This window comes from Bison bison, unplaced genomic scaffold (genome assembly GCF_000754665.1).
Source record: "Bison bison bison isolate TAMUID 2011002044 unplaced genomic scaffold, Bison_UMD1.0 scf7180017864101, whole genome shotgun sequence".
NCBI lineage: Eukaryota > Metazoa > Chordata > Mammalia > Artiodactyla > Bovidae > Bison > Bison bison.
In genome coordinates this window covers 910,797-936,334 of record NW_011494673.1, presented here as the reverse complement: position 1 = coordinate 936,334, position 25,538 = coordinate 910,797, and the positions used below count along the sequence as shown (strand labels likewise).

Here is a 25,538-nt window from a genome sequence, read left to right as displayed (position 1 = left end):
TTCCATAGACAGGGGAGCCTGGTGAGCTACAGTCCATGGGGTCTCAAAGAGTCAGACACGACTGATCAGCTAATACACTTTCATGACCACTGACCCTTTCTTCTACTCATCTCTAAGCTGCTGTTAAACCTTTCCAGTAAATTTTTCATTTCAGGTACTGTATTGTCAGATCTGGAATTTCTATTTAGTTATTTATTACAGCTTCCATTTCTCTGCTGCTGTTTCCCATCAGTCCGTTTATAATCATGTTTTCCTTTAAGTTTTAGCTACTTTAAAGTTCTTATCTGCTATATTCAACATCTGGGTTATTCTGAATTGGTTTCTATTGACTGACTGTTCAACACTTTCACTCTGATATGGGTCATATTTCTCTGCTTCTTTCTGTGTCCAGTTATTTTTTATTGTATGGTAGACATCGTGGATATTATGTTTTTGGAGCTGCAGATTTTGTTGTCTTCTTTTAAAGAGTATTGAATTTTATTCTCAGTTCTGTTCAGTTACTCAGTCATGTCCGACTCTTTGCGACCCCATGAACTGCAGCATGCCAGGCTGCCCTGTCCATCACAAACTCCTGGAGTTTACTCAGACTCATGTCCATTGAGTTGGTGATGCCATCCAACCATCTCATCCTCTGTCATCTCCTTCTTTTCCCACCTTCAATCTTTCCCAGCATCAGGGTCTTTTCAGATGAGTCAGCTCTTCGCATCAGCTAGCGAAAATATTGGAGTTTCAGCTTCAGCAAATCAGTCCTTCCAGTGAATATTCAGGGCTGATTCCTTTAGGATGGACTGGTTGGATCTTCTTGTAGTCCAAGGGACTCTCAAGAGTCTTCTCCAACACCACAGTTCAAAAGCATCAATTCTTCTGTGCTCAGCTTTCTTTATAGTCCAACTCTCATATCCATACATGACTACTGGAAAAACTATGGCTTTGACTGATGGACCTTTGTTGACAAAGTAATGTCTCTGCTTTTTAATATACTGTCTAGGTTGGTCATAACTTTTCTTCCAAAGAGCAAGCATCCTTTAATTTTATGGCTGCTGTCACCATCTGCAGTGATTTTTACAGCCCCCAAAAATAAAGTCAGCCACTATTTCCACTGTTTCCCCATCTATTTCCCATGAAGTGATGGGACCGGATACCATGATCTTAGTTTTCTGAATGTTGAGCTTTAAACCAACTTTTTCACTCTCCTCTTTCACTTTCATCAACAGGCTCTTTGGGTCTTCTTCACTTTCTGCCATAAGGGTGGTGTCATCTGCATATCTGAGGTTATTGATATTTCTTCTGGAAATCTTGATTCCAGCTTGTGCTTCTTCCAGCCCAGTGTTTCTCATGATGTACTCTGCATATAAGTTAAATAAGCAGGGTGACAATATACAGCCCTGACGTACTCCTTTTCCTATTTGGAACCAGTCTATTGTTCCATGTCCAGTTCTAATTGTTGCTTCCTGACCTGCATACAGATTTCTCAAGAGGCAGGTCAGGTGGCCTGGTATTCCCATCTCTTTCAGAATTTTCCACAGTTTGTTGTGATCCACACAATCAAAGGCTTTGGCATAGTTAATAAAGCAGAAATAGAGGTTTTTCTGGAACTCTCTTACTTATTTGACGATCCAGTGGATGTTGGCAGTGTGATCTCTGGTTGCTCTGCCATTTCTAAATCCAGCTTGAACATCTGAAAGTTCATGATTCATGTACTGTTGAAGTCTGGCTTGGGGAATTTTGAGCATGACTTTGCTAGCTTGTGAGATGAGTGCAATCGTGAGGTAGTTTGAACATTCTTTGGCATTGCCTTTCTTTGGGATTGGAATGAAAACTGACCTTTTCCAGTCCTGTGGCCACTGCTGAGTTTTCCAAATTTGCTGGATATTGAGTGCAGCACTTTCACAGCATCATCTTTCAGGATTTGAAATAGCTCCACTGGAATTCCATCTCCTCCACTAGCTTTGTTCATTCATAGTGATGCTTCCTAAGACACACTTGACTTCGCATTCTAGGATGTCTGGCTCTAGGTGAGTGATCACACCATCGTGATTATCTGGGTCATGAAGATCTTTTTTGTATAGTTCTTCTGTGTATTCTTGCCACCTTTTCTTAATATCTTGTGCTTCTCTTAGGTTCATACCATTTCTGTCCTTTATTGTGCTCATCTTTGCATGAAATGTTCTCTTGGTATCTCTAATTTTCTTGAAGAGATCTCTAGTCTAGAATTTTATTCTAGCAATCAGTAAATTTATTATCAGATCAGATTGAATCTTATAAAGGTTATTATGTCTTTTTAACAGAATTGAGTGGAAAGACAGTTTCCATTACCCCTTGCTCCTGTGTATGCACAATTGCCTCCTCCACTGGCTCCACTATCAACATTCCACACCAGGGTGATACAGGTTACATTCAGTGAATATACTGACACATCATTTCACCCAAAGTTCATAGTTGATATTAAAGTGAAAGTCACTCAGCTGTGTCTGACTCTTTGTGACCCCACGGACTGTACAGTCCATGGAATTCTCCAAGCCAGAATACTGGAGTGGGTAGCCTTTCCTTATTCCAGGGGATCTTCCCAACCCAGGGATTGAACCCAGGTCTTTCGCATTGTAGGCAGATTCTTTATCAGCTGAACCCCAAGGGAAGCCCAAGAATATTAGAGTGCGTAGCCTAGCACCTTCTCTAGCGGATCTTCCCAACCCAAGAATCGAACTGGGATCTCCTGCATTACAGGCAGATTCTTTACCAAGTGAGCCATCAGGGAAGCCCCTAGTTTATATTAAGGCTAATTACTCTAAATATGTTGTACATTCTATGGATTTTGACAAATATATAATGACACATGGGCTTCCCAGGTGGCACAATGGTAAAGAATGCGCCTGCCAATGCAGGAGACACAGGAGATGTGGGTTCAATCCTTGGGTCAGAAAGATCCCCTGGAGGAGGAAATGACCACCTGCTCCAGTACTCTTGCCTAGGAAATCCCATGGACAGAGGAGCCTGGTGGGCTACAGTCTATGGGGTCGCAAAGAGTCATTCACAACCAGGTAACTGAGCGCGCATGCATGACGACACGTATCCAGCACTGTAGTATCTTGCAGAATAGTTTCACTACCCTGAAGATACTCTCAACTGTGCTGACTGCTTCCTCCTATCTGACCCCAGGCAACCACTCATCTTTTTTATTGTCTCTATAGTTTTGCTTTTTCCAGAATGTGATAGAGTTGGAATCAAACAGTGTGCAGCCCTTTTAAATTGACTTCTTTTTATGTAATAATATGTATTTAAGTTTCCTCCCTGTCTTTTTATGGCTTAATAGCACATTTATTTTCAGTGTTGAGTAATACTTCATTGTCTGATTGTACCATGATTATTTCTTCATCCACTTGCTGAAGAACATCTTGGTTGCTTCTAAGTTTTGGCAATTATGAATAAAACTATTTTTATCTTCTGGGAGAGATTGTAGAGAACTGGTACAATTTCTTCCTTAAATGTTTGGTAGAATGAATGAGTCTGAAAAGGATTATTATAAAGTTTTTTAAAATGGATGTAGAGTAACCTTTACCCTAGGACTAGAATAGTCCCATTTCTAAGGCCTGACCATTCAGAGGTATCAGCAAAATACCTGGATGATCAGTGAAGTCTCCCTACTGTGACAGGCAGGACTTCCTATGTCTCCCTGCTCTGCAGTCACAGAAATCTCTGTATAGCCTCAAACTCCCAGACAGCTGCTTTTTTTTGCCTGGTCTATAGAGTCTTGTCCTGGTGCCCTGGGTATATGTAGCCAAGTATTTAGCCAGTTTTATAGTTGTTCATGGTGGGAAAAGTACTCTGGTACCAATTACTCTGTTATAGCTAAAAGTAGTAGTCTTGTTTGTTTTTCTCAAAAATGTCTTTGACCAGATACTAAGGTGCACATATTTAGGCCAAGACTCCTTAAGACCAGCATATAAAAAGTACTGGAGTTTTGTGCTGAATGGAGATTTCAGAGATTATGCAGTGTCCTGGAAACAGAAATTCTGGTTGTCCAGAAGTGGGGAGACCTCACTGAACAAGTGTGGGGACTCCTTTGAGACCCAGAAGATCCAAACCTTAGGAGTGGAGCTATTGTAGCCCTAGAGTCAGAGTGGAAGGTTGATTTGTTTAAAAATTAGTTTCCATTTGTCTTCTGCAGAACAGAGAAGACAGTCATCGTCCTAGCGATCTTTCTGTCAAGTTAACTCGAATAAACGGATTTAAATTGAGTGGTATAAGTTAATGCAAATTGGGTGCCTAAATACTGAGTTAGCAGTAAAGGAGTCTCCAGCATACTCTTCATATGCTTTATGAGAGGACGAAGATTTACGTAGAGAATGTCTTTCTAGGCTGTTTTTTCCCATTACAACCACTGGCTGTTCTTTAATTTGTTTCCAGATCTTTTAGAAAAGTACCTCCCGTGCTGAAATGCCTTTTGCCATCTTAATCCCAGAGCCCCATAGGCACAGTGAGTTGTTCATTGTACCTATGGTTTATTCATTTAAAAAAACAAAGATGTTCTGCTAGTGTTAGTATCTGTTTTCAAAAGAATCTGCTTATGAAGAAATATTTTTAAAGTCTTTTTCAAGACTTTTCAAGAGTATTTGTCTGTTACATGTAAATATGTATGATCCAGTAGAGAACATACAAGGTTTTAAAAAGATACTATGAGGAAAATATGGAACTTTGTTCAGTATTCCCTCCCCTAAATGTATCTGATTTTTACTTTTAGTAAAACAGTGTTACATACAGTATTTCTATGGTGCTGAACATTGTCTTAGTCTTTAAAGGAAGTATAGAAAGACCTCTTGTATACTAGATTTGAAGAATTGTAGGAGGAACTACTGTTAAATACACATTTTCTGTTTTCTCAAATGTTTTCCGTTCTTCTGTCAGTTCTGTCTTTTATGGGTCACTCAACCCACACATTTCTGGATGACTTTTAAACTGTCACATGTCAACCAAAGAAAAGTAGATGTAAGATGAGGAAATGAACTTGCCTTATTAGAAATTGGCTAGACTTTTCCCGTAAAGGTTTTTACGTTTTTAGTTTCTAAGTGCATTTTGCATTTTGACAATAATAAGAAACAAGAAGGGACATGAGTGAATGATAATTGCTAAAGAAAATACTCAAGAATGGTGCATCAGAAAACCACTTGGGAATAAACCTAAAGTGTATATGGAATATGCAAAGTGAAATTTTGTTGCTGTAGTCTACAGACAGTGTTCCATCTGAGAGGATTTTTTGAAATAATTGTGAGATAATTTTAGTGCTTAGGACCAAATTTAAAAAAAAAAAAAAAGAGCAGTTTAGATCAGCAATTCTTTAGAAGTTTGTGGTAGAGCAATAATAACAATGTGGATTCTGACCTCAAAAAAAGCTGACGAGTATAAATGACTGCTTATATTCCTTTTTAAAAATCCTGTAAATTTTAGGTAAAACTCTAATGACCCAAACAATATTTCTTTGAATTTGAAACAGTCTGTTTATAAAATTGAAATAACTTGCCCTGGAATTCAGAATAAGGTAACTTTAAAAAAAAAATTGAACAATTCATCTTTCCTGGCATCAAGTCCTTTTTTTTTTTTTTTTGAAATTTTGTAAAAAACATTTTATTGCTACAAAGGGAAACATGGTGACAAAAAGCCTTTAAGCGTATCTTAACGCAAATTACTATATTCAATGTCCAATGCAGTAAAAAAATACACAGAGCACAAAATACTTGCCCAACTTATCTGTTCTAGGGTAAGTATTCAATACATTAATGCACACTTGAATATATACTCCCAAGAGCAGCATTTAAGTTCAAATGATTAGAACAGACATACTAACAATATACATCTGTTATCCTCAACACCAATAAAGTAATAAAAATTAAGCTTAAAAATTCAATTTCTTGAAACTAAGTTAGGTAGCTATAAAAACTAAACTAAAATAGTCTTACCTTAATTTTACTAAACAAATGCCAAACATTTAGAAATTATATAAAACAAATTGTAATGTGTGGAATGCATGCAACATGGGTGTTAACTCTCATATTTTAAACTACTGAAATTCTTACCCTTTTCCACATTGGGACAAAATTTAAAGCTTCTTTTAAAACTGACTAATACCTTATATTTAATTTTCTTCTGCTTGCTCAACAGAAAAGCCGACAGGCTCTTCCTTTGCTTCTTCTTCCTCTACTTCCCCTACCCCATCCCCTTCTCCCTCTCCTTCCCCCACTGCCCCCACTTCCCCCTCTCCTTCTACATCCCCTCCTTCCTCTGTATCCCCCACTCCTTCCACTCCTCCACCTTCCCCTACTTCCTCTGCTTCCTCTACTTCCCCCACTTCCTCCTCTTCTTCCACAGGTTCATCAATCTTTTCCTTTTCCTCCTCATCTCCTTCTATTTGTTGATCTTGAGAATGATCTTGAATTTCAAAGGGATTCTCACCCTTAATAAAACGTTCGTATCGTGCCTTCACTATTGGATTATTTAAAATGCTTGTAGCAGTCAAGACACTCTCTCTTTTTATTTGTTCCTTATAAGCCTGCTTTCCTTTGATATGATCAGGAGATTGTAAGTGCTGCTGAACCGAGCTATGTAAAGCAGGGATATACACACTGCAGGCACCGCAGTTAACAGTCTCTACTTTCATCATGTGATCATCTGCAGTAACACCTTCCATAACATCCTTTACTATTATTTTGACTGCCTCTGTTTGATTATTTGTCTGTTGCTTACGAATAGATGTTTTCTTGAATTTATTTACCATACATTCATGCAAAAACTCCATAACCACTTTATCAAATTTGGTTTGTTTTTGAATATGATCTGATGTTTCCTGATGTGAAGGACTTCCCAGATGGAGTTCAATATCTTTTTCTTCAAATGTTCAAAATTTACAAAATGAACATGTGAATGCCATTCTGTATCCATCTCCATATTTCTCACTGTTTTTTTCTCTTCTGCATCTTTGTTTCTCTCTCCGAGCTTCAATTTGCCGCTTTTCTTCTTCTTCATTTTTAGGATCAGTTTTTGTGGGTGATTTGCTGAGGCTCATCTTCTCCACAGGTTTTGCTAGCTTGGGTTTCTTGATAAAGGTTCCACCAGGCTTATTAAATGGTTATATCATTTTTCTCTTTATTCCTCTTGCAGCAGCAACTGTCACATTGGTGGGTTTATTTTGATAGTCAACAACAATTCCAGGTCTATGAATGCTTCCAAAATCACTCATAGGCTGCTACCCCCACCACCACCACCACTGTGATTGTCCATGACATATGACTGGTTTAAGTAGGAGTCCATGGATCTTTGACCCCCATAGGATCCATGGCCATAGTCACGATCCATCCCTCTGTAAGATCCAGGGCCATAATCACGATCCATTCCATTAAAGCTCTGATAAGTATTTCTGCAAGCAGAGTGTGTATAATCGTCCTCGAAGTCCATGGCGGAGGCTCGGGGCCAATGGCCTCGGCGGCACTTGGCTAATCTGTGGCCGGAGAAGAGCACCCGTGACCCGCGGTTCCACACTACGAGTCAGCGCGACCAAGAGCGGCGCTACCGGCCCGGGAGCCGCAGGCCACAGCGAGCGGCATCAAGTCCTTGACAATTAGCACAATCAGTCCTGGGATCCTCCTGCCTCTAATACTCATGGCTACCAGTAGAGTGGTATGTCACAGCCCAGCTTTCAGCAGATGTAAACTGAGCTTCTTGAAGACTTGAAATTCATATGGTTTTTACTATACTTTCAATACTGAGCACAGCTAACACAGTGTCTGGTACATAGTAGTTGCTTAGAAAATGTTTTTAGAATGACAGATATCAATGCCTCTGATTTAATGTCAAAGACACTATTATGAGGACAATGTGGAACTCTGTTCAGTATTCCCTCCCCTAATCATATATGATTTTTACTTTTAGAAAATACTATTAACTCTTTAGTACTTTTGTAAGCAAATAGTTGGGGAAGAATGTAGGCAAAATCCAGGATTATAGATGACAGCAAAAATTTTTATTACATGAGTCTAACTGCTAGAGGGATTTAAAATGTATTTCAACCTAGTATGTTGTTATCTTGGACATACCCTTTTTTTTTTTTTTTTTTTTAAGAGCATTAGCCTTGTAAAATTTTTTTAAAGGACTTTTTAAAAAAATAGCTATTCTGCCTTATGCTTTGTAATGACTTCATAATAATTCATGTTGTGGTTATTTCATCATTTATTTGTATCAGTACCTTCTGGGTGAATTTTTAGGTTGTACACACACATACGTACATACCTTTGAACAATAGTCTTGCTATTTCCTTAGAATAAATTCTGTGAAATTATGCACAAACTTTTTACAATTGTTGTGAGGATTAAATTAGATAGTATTATAAAAGCCTTATAACAGTGCCTGACAGTAAAATCTCAAGGACTTTGGTAGTATGGTTATTGTTAATTGTTTTTGTTTGTTTAGTCTTGCCACTAGACTTCAAGCCCCTAAATAAAATGACTGCTTCAACTAGAAAAACATCAGAGATCCCAACTCCAAGTGACTTGAACAATAAGGAAATTTATTATTCTTTTATTAAACAATAAGGAAATGTCATTGCTAGAAGGTCATTGTGTGTGTTGGGACGGGGGCAGAGTGGGCAGGAAATCCAGAACTGGTTAATACAGGATTTCAGGAAGATCCAGAGTCTTTGCAGATGTGTTACCTGCCATACTCAGGGAGACAGCTTGATCCTCAAGCCAGTCCTGGTGACATAAGATAATGCTTACTCCAGCTGCAGGAGGCATACTTGAATGAAAAGAAGAAAAGACATGGGTCTATATTTGAGAGGGATGTCTCTTTCTGAAAGCCTCAGAAGATATACCCTCACATTTTATTTCCTGTAACTGGATAAGTGGAATGAGACTGGTGATATTGGCTTAGCCCATTACTTTTTATACCTTTTGATCATGATACACAGTAGGAAATATATTTTATACCATGATCAAGATACTCATCACACATCTGTTTGCATATATGTATATGTCACTCTATACAGTAAAACATAATTGAAAATTAAACACTGCTTTTTATTTATATTTATATACAAGGGGTTTTAACCCTCAAATAAAAACATTCAGAAAGATTTCATGGGTAGTATAAGATGTTCATAAATTTGTTCCAGTCCAGAACACATGAAGACGGTGAGCCTATGTGGTATACTATTGAGTCTATTCTTTTAAATTTAAAAATATAAATAAAAAACAGTGTTTAATTTTATCATAAGCAGTAAGGATAAGTATTATATTGAGGAGCTATTATTTTCAATACTCTTTGAGTATAGAATTCACTGATGATTCTTGCCTCTATCAATGGACATGTTCATTCAGTTGTGTCCGACTCTTTGCGACCCCATGGACTACAGCCTACCAGGCTCCTCTGTCTATGGGATTTTCCAGGCAAGAATACTGGAGTGGGTTGCCATTTCCCTCTCCAGGGGATCTTCCCAATCCAGGGATTGAACCCAGGTCTCCTGCACTGCAGGCAGACTCTACCATCTGAGCCACCAGGGAAGCCCAAGATTATTTACCACCTCCAATTACCTCTTTCTGTGAAAAATCAATTCTTCAGTGCTCAGCTTTCTTCACAGTCCAACTCTTACATCCATACATGACCACTGGAAAAACTATAGCCTTGACTAGACGGACCTTTGTTGGCAAAGTAATGTCTCTGCTTTTGAATATGCTATCTAGGTTGATCATAACTTTCCTTCCAAGGAGTAAGCGTCTTTTAATTTCATGGCTGCAATCCCATCTGTAGTGATTTTGGAGCCCCCAAAAATAAAGTCTGACACTGTTTCCCCTGTTTCCCCATCTATTTCCCATGAAGTGATGGAACCAGATACCATGATCTTAGTTTTCTGAATGTTGAGCTTTAAACCAACTTTTTGACTCTCCTCTTTCACTTTCATTAACAGGCTTTTGAGTTCCTCTTCACTTTCTGCCATAAGGGTGGTGTCATCTGCATATCTGAGGTTATTGATATTTCTCCCGGCAATCTTGATTCCAGCTTGTGCTTCTTCCAGCCCAGCGTTTCCCATGACGTACTCTGCATATAAGTTAAATAAGCAGGGTGACAATAGACAGGCTTGACACACTCCTTTTCCTATTTGGAACCAGTCTGTTGTTCCATGTCCAGTTCCAACTGTTGCTTCCTGACCTGCATATAGATTTCTCAAGAGGCAGGTCAGGTGGTCTGATATTCCCATCTCTTGAAAAATTTTCCACAGTTTATTGTGATCCATACAGTCAGAGGCTTTGGCATAGTCAATAAAGCAGAAATAGATATTTTTCTGGAACTCTCTTGCTTTTTCAGTGATCCAGCGGATGTTGGCAATTTGATTTCTGGTTCCTCTGCCTTTTCTAGATCCAGCTTGAACATCTGGAAGTTCTCAGTTCATGTACTATTGAAGCTTGGCTTGGAGAATTTTGAGCATCACTTTGCTAGCATGTGAGATGAGTGCAGTTATGTGGTAGTTTGAACATTTTTTGGCATTGCCTTTCTTTGGGATTAGAATGAAAACTGACCTTTTCCAGTCCTGTGGCCACTGCTGAACTTTCCAAATTTGCTGACATATTGAGTGCAGCACTTTCACAGCATCATCTTTTAGGATTTGAAATAGCTCAACTGGAATTCCATCACCCCACTAGCTTTGTTCATAGTGATGCTTCCTAAGGCCCACTTGACTTCACACTCCAGGATGTCTGGCTCTGGGGGAGTGATCACACTATTGTGGCTATCTGGGTCATAAAGATCTTTTTTGTATAGTTTTTCTATATATTATTGTCACCTCTTCTTAATATCTTCTGCTTCTATTAGGTCCATACCGTTTCTGTCCTTTATCGTACCTATCTTTGCATGAAATGTTCCCATGGTATCTCTCATTTTCTTGAAAAAATCTCTAGTCTTTCCCATTCTATTGTTTTCCTCTATTTCTTTGCATTGATCACCAAGGAAGGCTTTCTTATCTCTCCTTGCTATTCTTTGCAACTCTGCATTCCGATGGGTTTATCTTTCCTTTTCTCCTTTGCCTTTTTCTTCTCTTTTCTCAGCTATTTGTAAGGCCTGGTCAGACATTTTGCCTTTTTGCATTTCTTTTTCTTGGGGATGGTCTTGATCACCACCGCCTGTATAATGTTACAAACCTCCATCCATAGTTCTTCAGGCACTCTTTCTATCAGGTCTAATCCTCTGAATCTATTTCTCACTTCCACTGTATAATCGTAAGGGATTTGATTTAGATGATACCTGAATGGTCTAGTGGTTTTCCGTACTTTCTTCAATTTAAGTCTGAATTTTACAATACAGAGTTCATGATCTGAGCCACAATCAGCTCCTGATCTTGCTTTTGCTGACTGTATAGAGCTTCTCCATCTTCGGCTGCAAAGAATATAATCAATCTGATTTCAGGATTGACCATCTGGTGATGTCCATGTGTAGAGTCTTCTTTTATCTTGTTGGAAGAGGATGTTTGCTGTGACCAGTGTGTTCTTTTGGCAAAACTCTGTTAGCCTTTGCCCTGCTTCTTTTTGTACTCTAAGACCAAACTTGCCTATTATTCTAGGTATCTCTTGACTTCCTCCTTTTGCATTCCAGTCCCCTATGATGAAAAGGACATCTTTTTCTTTTTCTTTTTCTTTTTTTTTTGAAAAAAAGACTTATAAGCAATAGGCTCTTCAATTTCATGAAATATGAGAGTTCGGTTTACTGTCAAACTTACTGAATATTCATGTTCTCCTTCCTGTTCACTCTTCTCTTAAGAACAAAGGGTCATAATACACATGCAAGTGAAGACAAGACTTCAAGGTGGCGGGCCAATAATAGTAACCAGCATTGGCTCAGTGTGCTCCCAGAACCAGCAGCAGCAGTACTGCAGAGCTTGTTGGAATGTAAATTCTCAGGCCCCAACCCAGACCTACTGAATCAAAGACTCTTGGTGTGGGGCCCAGCAACCTGTGTTTTAACAAACTCGAGAGGTAATTTTTATGGCAAGCTAAAGGAAAAATACTGGTGCTGTTGTACTCAAGTGTTTAAGTAGAGAGTATGAAACACAGATTCCTAAAGTTTAGGTCAGTTACATCAGCAAACAGTGTTTAAGAGAAATGAACAAATTGACTTTGCTGTGTCTTAGCCTGCTACCTGTAATACAGGCAAAGTAATGGAATAGTCCAAGAATTCCACGTTCTTTACTTTTGATTGATGTTTGATCTTTCTTTTCAGCACGATGTATCTCAGACTCTGCTCAAGGCAACACTGGACAGTGTTGTAGAAGAATGTGTCAGTTTTGTGGGAGTGGATATTAACATCTGTTCAGAAGTTTTGTTAAGGTGAGACAGGAAGTCTGTGGCTGAAGATTACAGAATCTTAAGTTTCTTTACTGACTGTCCAAACTCAGTTAGAACAAGGGGACACGTGTGAAGTTGCCAAGTATAGAAAATTGATCAGTTCATACATTGCTTTAAGTAATCAGTCAGGGAGGAAGACATCACTTAAGAAAATAATCATAACAATTCATATATATTATAATTTTTAATACTGAAAATCTAAAGTGAAGAGCATATGATAACTGTTGAGTCACTGCTGCTGCTGCTGCTAAGTTATTTCAGTCATGTCCGACTGTGTGACCTCATAGACGGCAGCCCACCAGGCTCCCCCGTCCCTGTGATTCTCCAGGCAAGAGCACTGGAGTGGGTTGCCGTTTCCTTCTCCAATGCATGAAAGTGAAAGGTGAAAATGAAGTCACTCAGTCATGTACAACTCTTAGCAACCCCATGGACTACAGCCTATCAGGCCTCTCTGCCCGTGGGATTTTCCAGGCAAGAGTACTGGAGTAGGATGACATTGCCTTCTCCACTGAGTCACTAATAGAATTTAAATAAGGTTAACATGGAAAAGAGCCATTTCCCATCACATAATAAATAGGTAGATATTTTTCACTAGTTCAGTCTCTTGCTTACATCTGTCAAAGCTGGCCATCACCAGAAGATAAATTCTGAGGGAACACGGTATATGGTTACCATATTTTTACCTTGATTCCTCAAGTTACATATCAAAATCTTCATCATATTAATACTATTATCATGACTTACATGCTGTTTTTTCCCCTGGGGTTACAGAAGAGCTGTTCTTTTGTTCCTAATCTTACATTTATTATACAAGTCTGGAAATTCTGGACCTCTGGGAAAAAATCTAGATCCTTCTGCTTTGAAATTAGAACAGCAGAAAATAATCCCTTGCATTTTAAGGTGTTGCCTCCCTGGTGGCTCAATGGTCGAGAACCCACCTGCCTAGCAGGAGAGGCAAGTTCAATCCCTGTATTGGGAAGATCCACTGAAGAAGGAAATAGCAACCTACTCTAGAATTCTTGCCTGAGAAATCTCATGGACAGAGGATCCTCGCAAGCTACACAGTCCATGAGGTCAGAAAGAGTCAGACACAACTTAGCAACTACACAAGAGCAACTTTCTACCATAGTAATAAACATTCCATAATTCAATATATGGAATTCTATAATAGAATTCAGATTCTCTAATTAACATCAAGTCAACTACCTAATGACAGAGTATTTTTTATCATGGATAAGTGCCTTTCCACCGTTTAAGTCTTTACTGAGGAGAACAGGCTGACAAAAAATAAGATAGTACAACGCAACTGTAGCTATGGTAACTTCTGCTCCTGAATCACTTTGTAAGCTAACTGGGAATAGGCAGAATTATTACTTGCTTTAGAAATACAAGTAGTGTAACTAGTGTAGAAATACTATAGGAAAAGTAGTGTTCTTACACCTCTGTTCCCCAGTTTGCCAGCATCTTTATGACAGCCCTGGTTTTGTCACTGTTTTGCTTCCTACTGTCCTTCACTCCTCTTGGAAAACTGTTTCCCCTTTGTCTTTTTGACATAACCCACCTTTGATTAACTGAACTTAGAGACATATGAAAGATATAATTGCAATTGCTTTTATGTTTCTTTACATGCCATCTTTTCTTTCAGTTCTCTTAGAACAATTATACTGGCCACGTTACTCATTTTGTTTATTTTTTTAGGCATATCGCTGGACTCAATGCCAACCGAGCCAAAAATATTATTGAATGGCGTGAGAAAAATGGGCCATTCATCAACCGAGAACAGCTGAAGAAAGTGAAAGGGCTGGGTCCAAAATCTTTCCAACAATGTGCTGGTTTCATCAGAGTCAACCAGGATTATATTCGAACATTTTGCAGGTGATTATTAAAGTGTACACTGTCATTTCTAATATAAACCTACTTTTGTACTGTTACCCATCCTTCTCACTGGCATAAATCCTAGCTGTTCATTTCTTCATTCTTTCATTCAATATGTGTAGACTATCTTAATCTTTACTAGGCATTGGGAATACAGCAGTGAACAAATGAACAAATTCACTGGCCTCATGGAGTTAAGTTTTAATAAATGAGACAGACAATAAATAAACTAGTAAAACAGTTTCAGATAAGTGTTATAAAAATTAAAACAAAGCAATATGACGGTATCTTAGGGAGCAATAAACTGCTTTATATGAGTTATTTACTGAAAAGTTATTTGAGCCAAGTTTTGAATGAAATGAAGGAGCCAGTCACATAGGGATCAGAAGGAAGGCATTCAAGCAGAGCAGACAGTATGTGTGCAGCGGCCTGAGGCAGGACCACTTTGGTGCATTTAGGAAAAGAAGCTAAGGCCAATGTGATCGGAGCACCACAAGTGGAAGGACTGGCACAAGATGAGGCTACAAAGAAGACTTTGCAATGACCACTTCAGAGTGACAGCTGTTCCCCTAAGCATAGTTGAGGGACTTCCCTGGTGGTCCAGTGGTTAAGACAATGTGCTGCTACTCCAAGGGCCACAAAGTCCATTCCTGGTCAGTGGAGTTCCGCATGCCTTGGGGGTGTGGCCAAAAAAAAAGAAAGGGGGGGGCAGCATAATTGAGTTTCCCTGCTTCTTCCTCAATGAAAACTGGCCAAGGCATTAATTAGCAGATGTGTAAATTAAGAGCTAAATTCTTGCTTTCTAATCCTGGTAGCACAAAAAGCAAAGAAATTGGGCAAACGCCTTAGCATTTTGTAATCATAGAAGACTAGCTTTCATGCATTTGCTGCTCTGGGGTCGCGCAGAGTTGAACGCGACTGAAGCGACTTAGCAGCAGCAGCTTTGGAACTACTTGATTCATTCATTGTGTATTTTTTTCTTCTGACACAAAAGTTATAATCATTTATTTTTTTCTGGAAAAGACTGAGGGAAAACCAGCCCCTCTGAAAAGCAGAATATATTTTGAAGCCATAGTAATTAAAACAGTTTGGGTTTGATGTAGAAATAGGTAGAACAGAATAGAGTCTGAAATACACTAAAACACAGAGGGAATTTAATTTATGATAAAGGTGACACTTCATATAGTGGGAAAAATCGATTAATTAACCAGTAAAGCACTTGGTTAGTAAATTCAAACAGTATAAAAAAGAATAAAGTGAAAAGTGTACCCCAACTTGTCCCTTCAAAATAGTTTCTTATTATTGCTTCCAAAACTAAATGTATACTTATATAAGCTTATATATATGTGTCTATTATTTTTAAATGCATACAGAACAACTTATGGTATACAACTAGTTGAAACTTGTTTTGTTTCAGTAATATATCTTGGATCTCTTTCCACATATTACTTATTGACTTATATCATTCTTTATATATGCCAGCACAGTATTTAATTTATAAATGGACTGTAATTTAATCTAATCAGTGCTCTGTTGAACATTTGGGTTATTTCAAAGCGTAGTTGTTTTCAACTGGTAATGAAGGACTTGAAGATTCACCACTATTATATTTCCTTGATGAGTCATGCATTTATTCAGAATGACTACTGCTGTCTTATTGAGTGCTTTTATTTTCAAATCTATTTTGTTTGCTAACGTTGTTGCCGTATCTGCCTTTTCAGAATATGCTTGGTATTTTTTATTTTCAAACTTTCTATGATGTTCAGTTTTTTATATGACTCATAGATTTTCTGTTTTTGCTTAATCTTAATCTGTTCAAAGTTATGCTTATTGATATGTTTGAACTTCCATCTTTTATATTTTCTCTTCATGCCTCCTGATTCTTTTTTTTTCATGCAGTTTGTTACATTTGTCAGTTAACAGGGCTCCTTCCTGTTTTTCTCCTTGTCTTCCTTCACTTGAGTTCAGTTGCTCAGTCGTGTCCGACTCTTTGCAACCCCATGACTGCCCTGGCTTCCTGTCCATCACCAACTCCTGGAATTTACCCAAACTCATGTCCATTGAGTTGGTGATGCCATCTAACCATCTCATCCTCTGTTGTCCCCTTTTCCTCCTGCCCTCAATCTTTCCCAGCATCAGGGACTTTTCAGATGAGTCAGCTCTTCCCATCAGGTGGCCAAAGTATTGGAGTTTCAGCTTCAACATCAGTCCTTCCAATGAACACCCAGGACTGATCTGCTTTAGATGGACTGGTTGGATCTCCTTGCAGTCCAAGGGACTCTCAAGAGTCTTCTCCAACACCACAGTTCAAAAGCATTGATTCTTCAGTGCTCAGCATTCTTTACAGTCCAACTCTCACATCCATACATGACTACTGGAAAAACCAGTAGTCTTGACTAGACAAACCTTTGTTGACAAAGTAATGTCTCTGCTTTTTAATATGCTATCTAGGTTGGTCATAACTTTCCTTCCAAGGAGTGTCTTTTAATTTCATGGCTGCAGTCACCATCTGCAGTGATTTTGGAGCCCCCAAAAATAATGTCTGACACTGTTTCCACTGTTTCCCCATCTGTTTGCCATGAAGTGATGGGAACAGGTGCCATGATCTTAGTTTTCTGAATTTAAGCCAACTTTTTCATTCTCCTCTTTCACTTTCATCAAAAAGCTCTTTAGTTCTTCACTTTCTGCCATAAGGGTGGTGTCATCTGCATATCTGAGGTTATTGATATTTCTCCTGGCAGTTTTTTTTTTTTTTTTTTGGCTAATAATTTTGTTTTATTTGTGCTTACTATCAACTTGTATTTCACCTTTTAGAAATTTTTCTCTACATACATTTTTTTTAGTTTTAGTGCTTTAAAAAATTTTTTTTAATTTAAATTTATTTATTTTAATTGGAGGCTAATTACTTTACAGTATTTTATTGATTTTACCATCAGATCAGATCAGATCAGTCGCTCAGTCGTGTCCAACTCTGCAACCCCATGAATCACAGCACGCCAGGCCTCCCTGTCCATCACCAACTCCCAGAGTTCACTCAGACTCACGTCCATCAAGTCAGTGATGCCATCCAGCCATCTCGTCCTCTGTCGTTCCCTTATCCTCTTGCCCCCAATACCTCCCAGCATCAGAGTCTTTTCCAATGAGTCAACTCTTCGCATGAGGTGGCCAAAGTACTGGAGTTTCAGCTTTAGCATCATTCCTTCCAAAGAAATCCCAGGGCTGATCTCCTTCAGAATGGACTGGTTGGATCTCCCTGCAGTCCAAGGGACTCTCAAGAGTCTTCTCCAACACCACAGTTCAAAAGCATCAATTCTTTGGCGCTCAGCCTTCTTCACAGTCCAACTCTCACATCCATACATGACCACAGGAAAAACCATAGCCTTGACTAGATGGACCTTTGTTGGCAAAGTAATGTCTCTGCTTTATGCTTCTGGTTTTGCCATACATCAACATGAATCCGCCACGGGTGCACACGTGCTCCCCATCCTGAACCCCCCTCCCACCTCCCTCCCCATACCATCCCTCTGGGTCATCCCAGTGCACCAGCCCCAAGCATCCTGCATTGAACCTGGACTGGCGATTCATTTCTTATATGATATTATACATGTTTCAATGCCATTCTCCCAAATCATCCCACCCTCTCCCTCTCCCACAGAGTCCAAAAGACTGTTGTATACATCTGTGTCTCTTTTGCTGTCTCGCATACAAGGGTTATTGTTACCATCTTTCTAAATTCCATATATATGCGTTAGTATACTGTATTGGTGTTTTTCTTTCTGGCTTACTTCACTCTGTATAATAGGCTCCAGTTTCATCTACCTCATTAGAACTGATTCAAATGTATTCTTTTTAATGGCTGAGTAATATTCCATTGTGTATATGTACCACAGCTTTCTTATCCATTTGTCTGCTGATGGACATCTAGGTTGCTTCCATGTCCTGGCTATTATAAACAGTCTTGATTCTAGCTTGTGCTTCCTCCAGCCCAGCATTTCTCATGATGCACTCTGCATATAAGTTAAATAGGCAGGGTGACAATAGACAGCCTTGATGTATTCCTTTTCCTATTTGGAACCAGTCTGTTGTTCCATGTCCAGTTCTAACTGTTGCTTCCTGACCTGCATACAGATTTCTCAAGAGACAGGTCAGGTGGCCTGGTATTCCCATCTTTTTCAGCATTTTCCACAGTTTATTGTGACCCACACAGTCAAAGGCTTTGGCATAGTCAGTAAAGCAGAAATAGATGTTTTTCTGGAACTCTTTTGCTTTTTCAGTGATCCAGTGTATGTTGCCAATTTGACTCTGGTTCCTCTGCCTTTCCTAAATCCAGCTTGAACATTTGGAAGTTCACAGTTCTCGTATTGCTGAAGCCTGGCTTGGAGAATTTTGAGCATTATTTTGCTAGCATGTGAGATGAGTGCAATTGTGCAGTAGTTTGAGCATTCTTTGGCATTGCCTTTCTTTGGGATTGGAATGAAAACTGACCTTTTCCAGTCCTGTGGCCACTGCTGAGTTCTCCAAATTTGTTGGCATATTGAGTGCAGCACTTCCACAGCATCATCTTTCAAGATTTGAAATAGCTCGACTGGAATTCCATCACCTCCACTAGCTTTGTTCGTAGTGATGCTTCCTAAGGCCCACTTGAGTTTGCATTCCAGGATGTCTAGCTCTAGGTGAGTGATCACACCGTCATGATTATCTGGGTCATGAAGATCTTTTTTGTATAGTTCTTCTGTGTATTCTTGCCATCTCTTTTTAATATCTTCTGCTTTTGTTAGTTCCATACCATTTCTGTCCTTTATTGTGCCCATCTTTGCATGAAAAGTTCCCTTGGTATCTCTGATTTTCTTAAAGAGATCTCTAGTCTTTCCCATTCTATTATTTTCCTCTATTTCTTTTCACTGATCACTGAGGAAAGCTTTATTATCTCTCCTTGCTATTCTTTGGAAACCCCAGTAAGACAGTAGGTGCTAAGAGAGGTCATCAGAGGGCAGACAGACTGAAACCACAATCACAGAAAACTAGCCAATCTGATCGTATGGACCACAGCCTTGTCTAACTCAATGAAACTAAGCCATGCCATGTAGGGCCACTCAAGATGGACGGGTCATGGTGGAGAGTTCTCACAAAATGTGATCCACTGGAGAAGGGAATGGCCAAACCCCTTCAATATTCTTGCCTTGAGAACCCCATAAATAGTATGAAAAGGCAAAAAGATAGGACACTGAAAGATGAACTCCCCAGGTCGGTAGGTGCCCAATATGCTACTGGAGATCAGTGGAGAAATAACTCCAGAAAGAATGAAGGGACAGAGCCAAAGCAAAAACAACACCCAGTTGTGGATGTGACTTGTGATAGAAGCAAGGTCCAATGCTGTAAAGAGCAATATTGCATAGGAACCTGGAATGTTAGTTCCATGAATCAAGGCAAATTGGAAGTGGTCAAACAGGAGATGCCAAGAGTGTACATCAACATTTTAGGGATCGGTGAACTAAAGTGGACAAGAATGGTTGAATTTAACTCAGATAACCATTATATCTACTACTGTGGGCAGGAATCCCTTAGAAGAAATGGGATAGCCATCATAGTCAACAAAAGAGTCCAAAATGCAGTACTTAGATGCAATCTCAAAAAATGATGGAATGATCTCTGTTTGTTTCTAAGGCAAACCATTCATTATCACAGTAATCCAAGTCTGTGCCCCAACCAGTAATGCTGAAGAAGCTGAAGTTGAACAGTTCTATGAAGACCTACAAGACCTTTTAGAACTAACACCCAAAAAGATGTCCTTTTCATTACAGGGGACTGGAATGCAAAAATAGGAAGTCAAGAAACACCTGGAATATCAGGCAAATTTGGCCTTTGAGTACAGAATGAAGCAGGGCAAAGGCTAATAGAGTTTTGCCAAGAGAATGCACTGGTCATAGCAAACACTCTCTTCCAACAACACAAGAGAAGACTCTACACATGAACATCACCATATGGCCAACACCGAAATCAGATTGTCTTCCTTACTCATCTTTATCTCCTCTTAGTGATTTCAGCTTTTGTATCTTTCTTCTGTTCTTCTGGTTATTATCTTTAAATTTGATTTGGATTGGTCTCTGGAGTTAATAGGTGTCTCTGTACTCCTCCTAGAGAAAACTAGTACCAAAGGTCTCTTCCCAACCTTCTTCCCTTCAATGCTGTGTCCTGTGGTGAGATAATCTGGGATTTTAGTTTCAGACTGTTCTTTTTATACATTTTTTACAATATTCATGAACAGTTATTTAACCTAGTGATTTTTATGGTTCCTGTACTCATCACTGTTTCTTATAGCCCACATTATCATTTTTCTTGAACTCAATGTTTTTGCTGGAGTTCATACTCAAGAATTGCTTTTCAGAGAGAGTATATTATATGGGTTATACCACAGTCCTTACATGTCTGAAAGTGATTTTAACTTGACTGTAGTTTGCCTAGGTATATAATTCTAGATTCAAAATCATTTTGTCTCAGACTTAAAATATTGTTCCACTATGTTCCGGTGTCTGTGTTTGTCAGTGAGAAAACTGATGCCAGTTTGATTCTAGTTCCTTTCAAAGTAATGTTTTATTTTTATCTCTTAATTTTTAAAATTCTAAAGTTTCCCTGTCATAAGTCAAATGTGAGTCTTTTTCTAGTCATTCTTTTCCCATTCATTCTGTTTTATACTCAGTAGATTCCTTTGGGGAGCTTGTGTTTTTTTTTTTTTTTTGGAGCTTGTGTTTTTTTTCAGCTCTGAGAAATCACCTTTTCTTTCTCCTCCTCATTTAATTTATTTTCGTCTGTTTTTCTCTGTTCTCTCCTAGAATGCCAATTACACGGGCAGAATCAATTAAGAATGTTTGGGGCTTTAAGTAACAGAAAGCCCTATTAATAGGTTTAAACAAATAAGTGGTAATGTCTGTGAAGTGCATGGTCAAAATCTGGTGGCTGTTTGTGTATATTTGTTTGGCAGAGAAGTAAGCTCATTTTTAATGAAAGACTCTAACCCTCTGCCCACCCTTTAACCTTCCCACATCCCCCCATAGTGTTTATTTTTTTTTATGACAGAAACATAGTATTATTTTATTTTATTTTTTAATTAAAAGATAATTGCTTTACAGAAGTTTGTTATTTTCTGTTTTGAATGGTTACAGTAGTCAGCAAACTGAATCTGCAGGCCAAACTCAGGGAGTTGCTGTAACAGCTTCAGCAGGTGTTGAGGTCACAAATGAGAAGCAAGGCAAGAAAAGGAGCAAAACTGCAGTGAACGTTGTACTAAAGCCAAATCCTTTGGACCAAACTTGTATTCACCCGGAATCGTATGACACAGCAATGAGGTAAGTCTGGGGCCCCTGTGGGAATTCTCTGTGCTCACAATGAGTTCTCTACAGCAAATGGCCTTTGTTATGACATAATGGAGACTTTAAAAATATGACCGTGTTTAACATGACAACATTTTTGAGAAGTTCCGCATTGCTGAGTTGTGTGGCACATTATTTTATTTCAGTGAGGAATGAAACCATTATTCCTGGAGCAGTGTCAAGCTAATAAACCCTGGTCCTAATGGTGAAGTGTGTGTAATGGAAATTGCATGGCACTCTCCTCTGTTTGTTTTGGAAATTAACAAGACACAAATGACTAGCACCTGGCTTAAAGCTTATGCTTATCTAAAGATAAAGGCCTTCAGTAAACAGCCAGCTCTCAGATTTCATAAGAAATATTGCCCTGCTTAGTTATTATAGAGTCTAAGAAATGATACACTTTTAATGAGAATACATTAATTAACACAGGGAAAGGTTTGAGTACAAGGGAAAGTTTAAAATTAGACATTAAAAGAAAAAAATTTAATACCACATTTGATTAGTTCACGGTTTTTAATTAGTTCAAAAATAGTGACTTGCTACACAACTACATACTTAAGACTTCTAGTGAACTAAACAGTTGAAAAATAGTGGACATTTTAATTTTCACTGAATCTAAGATTTTTAACTTGTTTTAAAATAATTTATGTTTGATTATTTTAAGAAATGTAATTTAATTTCTTTTAAAATGTTTAAGATTGTAAACATTTTAGAAATTTCTATAAACATTATAGAAAACTTAGAAAATACAAAAAAAAAGAATACTCTGTCAACATCAGCAGTGATATCTTTTTTTTCCCAATATTTTATTATAAAAAAATTTAAGCATAGAGAAATGTTGAAAAAAATTTTTACAGTGAATCCCAATATACCCTCACCTAGATTTTAGCATTAATATTTTGTTATGCCCGTGTTTTCACTTATCCATCTTTTTGTCCATTAGTCCATTTCTTTTTTATATATATTTTAAAGAAATTTGCAGATATCAGCACACTTTCAGCTAATACTTTGGCATGTATATCATTAACTAGAATTCAGTAGTTCTTGATCTTTTTGTCTTTTGAGGTAAAATTCACATACATTTAAATTTTAGGTGTATAAGAGCTGAATTTTGGCAAATAAATACCTACATCTGGTAACCCAAACCTCTATCAAGATGAAAAACGTTACCATCATCCTAAAATGTTTCTTTGTACCCCTTCCCAGATAATCCCTGGGATTAATATAATCCCATATTCTAGCATAATCCTTGTTAACATAATCCCTGTCCTAGCCTCTCAGAGCTGACCACATGTTCACATTTTTCAACCAAAGATTAGTTTCCCTCTTCTTGAACTTCATATGAATGACATCATACAGTTGTACTTTTTTGTGTAAGGCTTCTTTCAACATTTAGAGATTTTTTAAATTCATGTTTTAACATGAACAAGTATCTGGTTCCTTTTTATTGCTAAATAATTGTGCCATTGTATGATTATTCCATAGTTTATTCTCCTTACTGAAGGAACTTTGCCTATTTCCAAGTTTTTGGCTATTTTGAGTAAAGCCACTTTGAACATTCTTGTATAATTTTTGTTGTTGACATGTATTATTTTCACTTACCTTGGAAAAATACTTAGGAGAGGATTTGCTGGGTCATAAATCAGGTGTTTAGTTTTTTTTTTAGAAATTTCTAGACTGTACTCCAGTGTAATTAATTGTACCATTTTAAACTTCCATCAACAATGCTAACAGTTCTCTTTGCCATCATCTGGTATTAGTCTTTTTAATGTTAGCCATTCTCGTGTATTTGTGTCTGTGGTAGTATCTCTGTGGTTTTAATTTGCATTTCCCTGGTGACATTGAGCACTTTCTTGTGTGCTTCTTAGCCATTTGTATATCTTCTTCTGTGAACCCTCTGTTCATATCATTTAGCCATTTTCTAATTGAGTTGTTTTTTTTATTATTGAGTCACGAGAATTTTTAAAACATATTCTGTATATTATTAGTCCTTTGTCAAATATATGTTCCACAAATATTTTGCCCTAGTTTGTGGCTTACCTCTTTATTTTCTTATTAATGTGCAGAAGTTTTGAAATTTTGGTGTCTAATTTATCCATTTTTTCTTCCATATGAAGTTACTTCTTTGTATGTGCTAAGAATCTTTCGCCTATCTCAAGTCATGAATCTATTCTTCAGTGTTTTGTTCTTAAAACGTGATGATTTTAGCTTTTACATTCAGTGATATATCTGAAGTTAGTATGATTTGAAGTGTAGGGGTCAAGGTTCACTTTCTTTCTTCATTGTGAACATTTAGTTATTCCAGCACCGTTTTAAAAAACAATAACAAAAACACCATTCTCTTTACCCATTGTTTTGTGCCTTTGTTTAAAATAGAAGTCTCTGTAAGTGTGAATCTATTTCTAGCTCTCTCTTCTATTTCATTGATCTTTTTGTCTGTACCATACTATCTTGATTACTATAATTTTATGCTGAATTTTGAAGTCAGATAGTGTAAGACCTCTGACTTTGTTTTTCCAACAGTGCTCTGAATATTCTAGAGGATTTGATTTTCCTATAAATTGTAGAATGAACTTGTCAATTTACATTAAAAAAAAAAAACAAAACCTGGTAGGATTCTGATTGGGCTTATATTGAGTCCATAGGTGAATTTAGGAACAACTGATGTCTTCATAATATTTATTGAGTCTTTTGATAGTGGACTTACTTTATCTTTCCATTTATTTAAAACTTCTGTCATTTCTCTCAACAGTGTTTTTTAGTTTCTAGTGTAGCGGTCTTGCATATGTTTTATTAAATATGCTTTTAAACCCTATTGCAAGTAGAATTTTTAAAAATTTGTTGCTGATTGTTTTCTGCTAATATGTGAAGACAAAATTGCTTTTTAATAGTAACTTTGTATCCTGTGACCTTGATAAGTTCATTTACTAGATCTTAGTAGGTGTTTGTGGATTCTTTAAATCTTCCTATATAAACAATTACATTATCAGCAAATAAATAGACTACTTTTTTTTTTAATCTTCATGCTTTTCGTTTCTTTTCCTTGCCTATTGCAACAGCCAGAATTTTCAGTACTGTATTGAATAGGAGTGGTCAGAATGGGCATCCTTGTCCCATTCTTAATCCTAGCACATGGTTCTCATTTTTTTAATATTAAAAAAATTGTGATCTCACAGTAATTGTATTTTTAGTGTTTGTTTGAGAAGATGCATATATGCACATGGATTTATAGACTTCTTGCAAGAGTTGTCATCTCCAAATTAGCATTTTGCTGTATGCAAGCCAGTATCTTTTTTTAATATACACTTTTGTTTGTTTCCATGATGTAGTTCGAATGTGGTTTATATGTTCTTCAAGTTCCTTTCTAATATAAGCACACATTTTTGGTTTCTGCATATTGCTTTTTAAAGGCTAAATAATATTCCATTTAATGACTGGACTGTAGTTTAGAAATAGTAGTACTCGTGTGTGCATCCTCAGTCATGTCCGACTCTTTGCAGTGCCATGGACTGTAACTCACCAGGCTCCTCTGTCCATGGGATTATCCTGGCAAAAATACTGGAATGGGTTACCATTTCCTCTCCAGAGTATCTTCCTGACTCAGGGAACAAACCTGAGTCTCCTGCAGCTCCTGCATTGGCAGGCAGATTCTTACCACTAAGCCACCTGGGAAGCTAATAGTCATACTAGTAGTGGTTCCTTATGATGGATTCCTAGAAGTGGAATTACTCTGCCAAAGGGTTTGAAAGTTTATGTGGCTCTTAATATACATTGCCAAGTAACATACTGATTTATAATGCCACCAGCAATGTTCAAACCTGAGAAATCTTTAATTTAGACAGGACTAAATTAGACAGGACTTCTCTGCCAGCTTTTACATAGGCTAGTTTCTGCACGTGGAGCATAAAAGCCCTTACCAGTG

General features: G+C 37.8%; 2 protein-coding genes across 2 annotated transcripts in view; one reads left to right on the top strand and one right to left on the bottom strand.

The window, feature by feature from the left end:
* The window catches only part of SRBD1 (S1 RNA binding domain 1), a 251,450-nt gene that overhangs the window by 204,167 nt on the left and 21,745 nt on the right, over positions 1-25,538 (top strand). The window contains exons 17-19 of the mRNA XM_010838626.1: positions 12,250-12,356; positions 14,073-14,249; positions 21,413-21,592. Of these exons, the coding sequence (XP_010836928.1) occupies positions 12,250-12,356; positions 14,073-14,249; positions 21,413-21,592 (464 nt within the window). The remainder of the gene's footprint in view (positions 1-12,249; positions 12,357-14,072; positions 14,250-21,412; positions 21,593-25,538) is intronic.
* Positions 6,799-8,079, bottom strand: LOC104987603 (DBIRD complex subunit ZNF326-like). The gene has a single exon (XM_010838625.1). It carries the CDS (start codon positions 7,441-7,443, stop codon positions 7,225-7,227), a length of 219 nt encoding a protein of 72 aa, XP_010836927.1. The 5' UTR covers positions 7,444-8,079; the 3' UTR covers positions 6,799-7,224.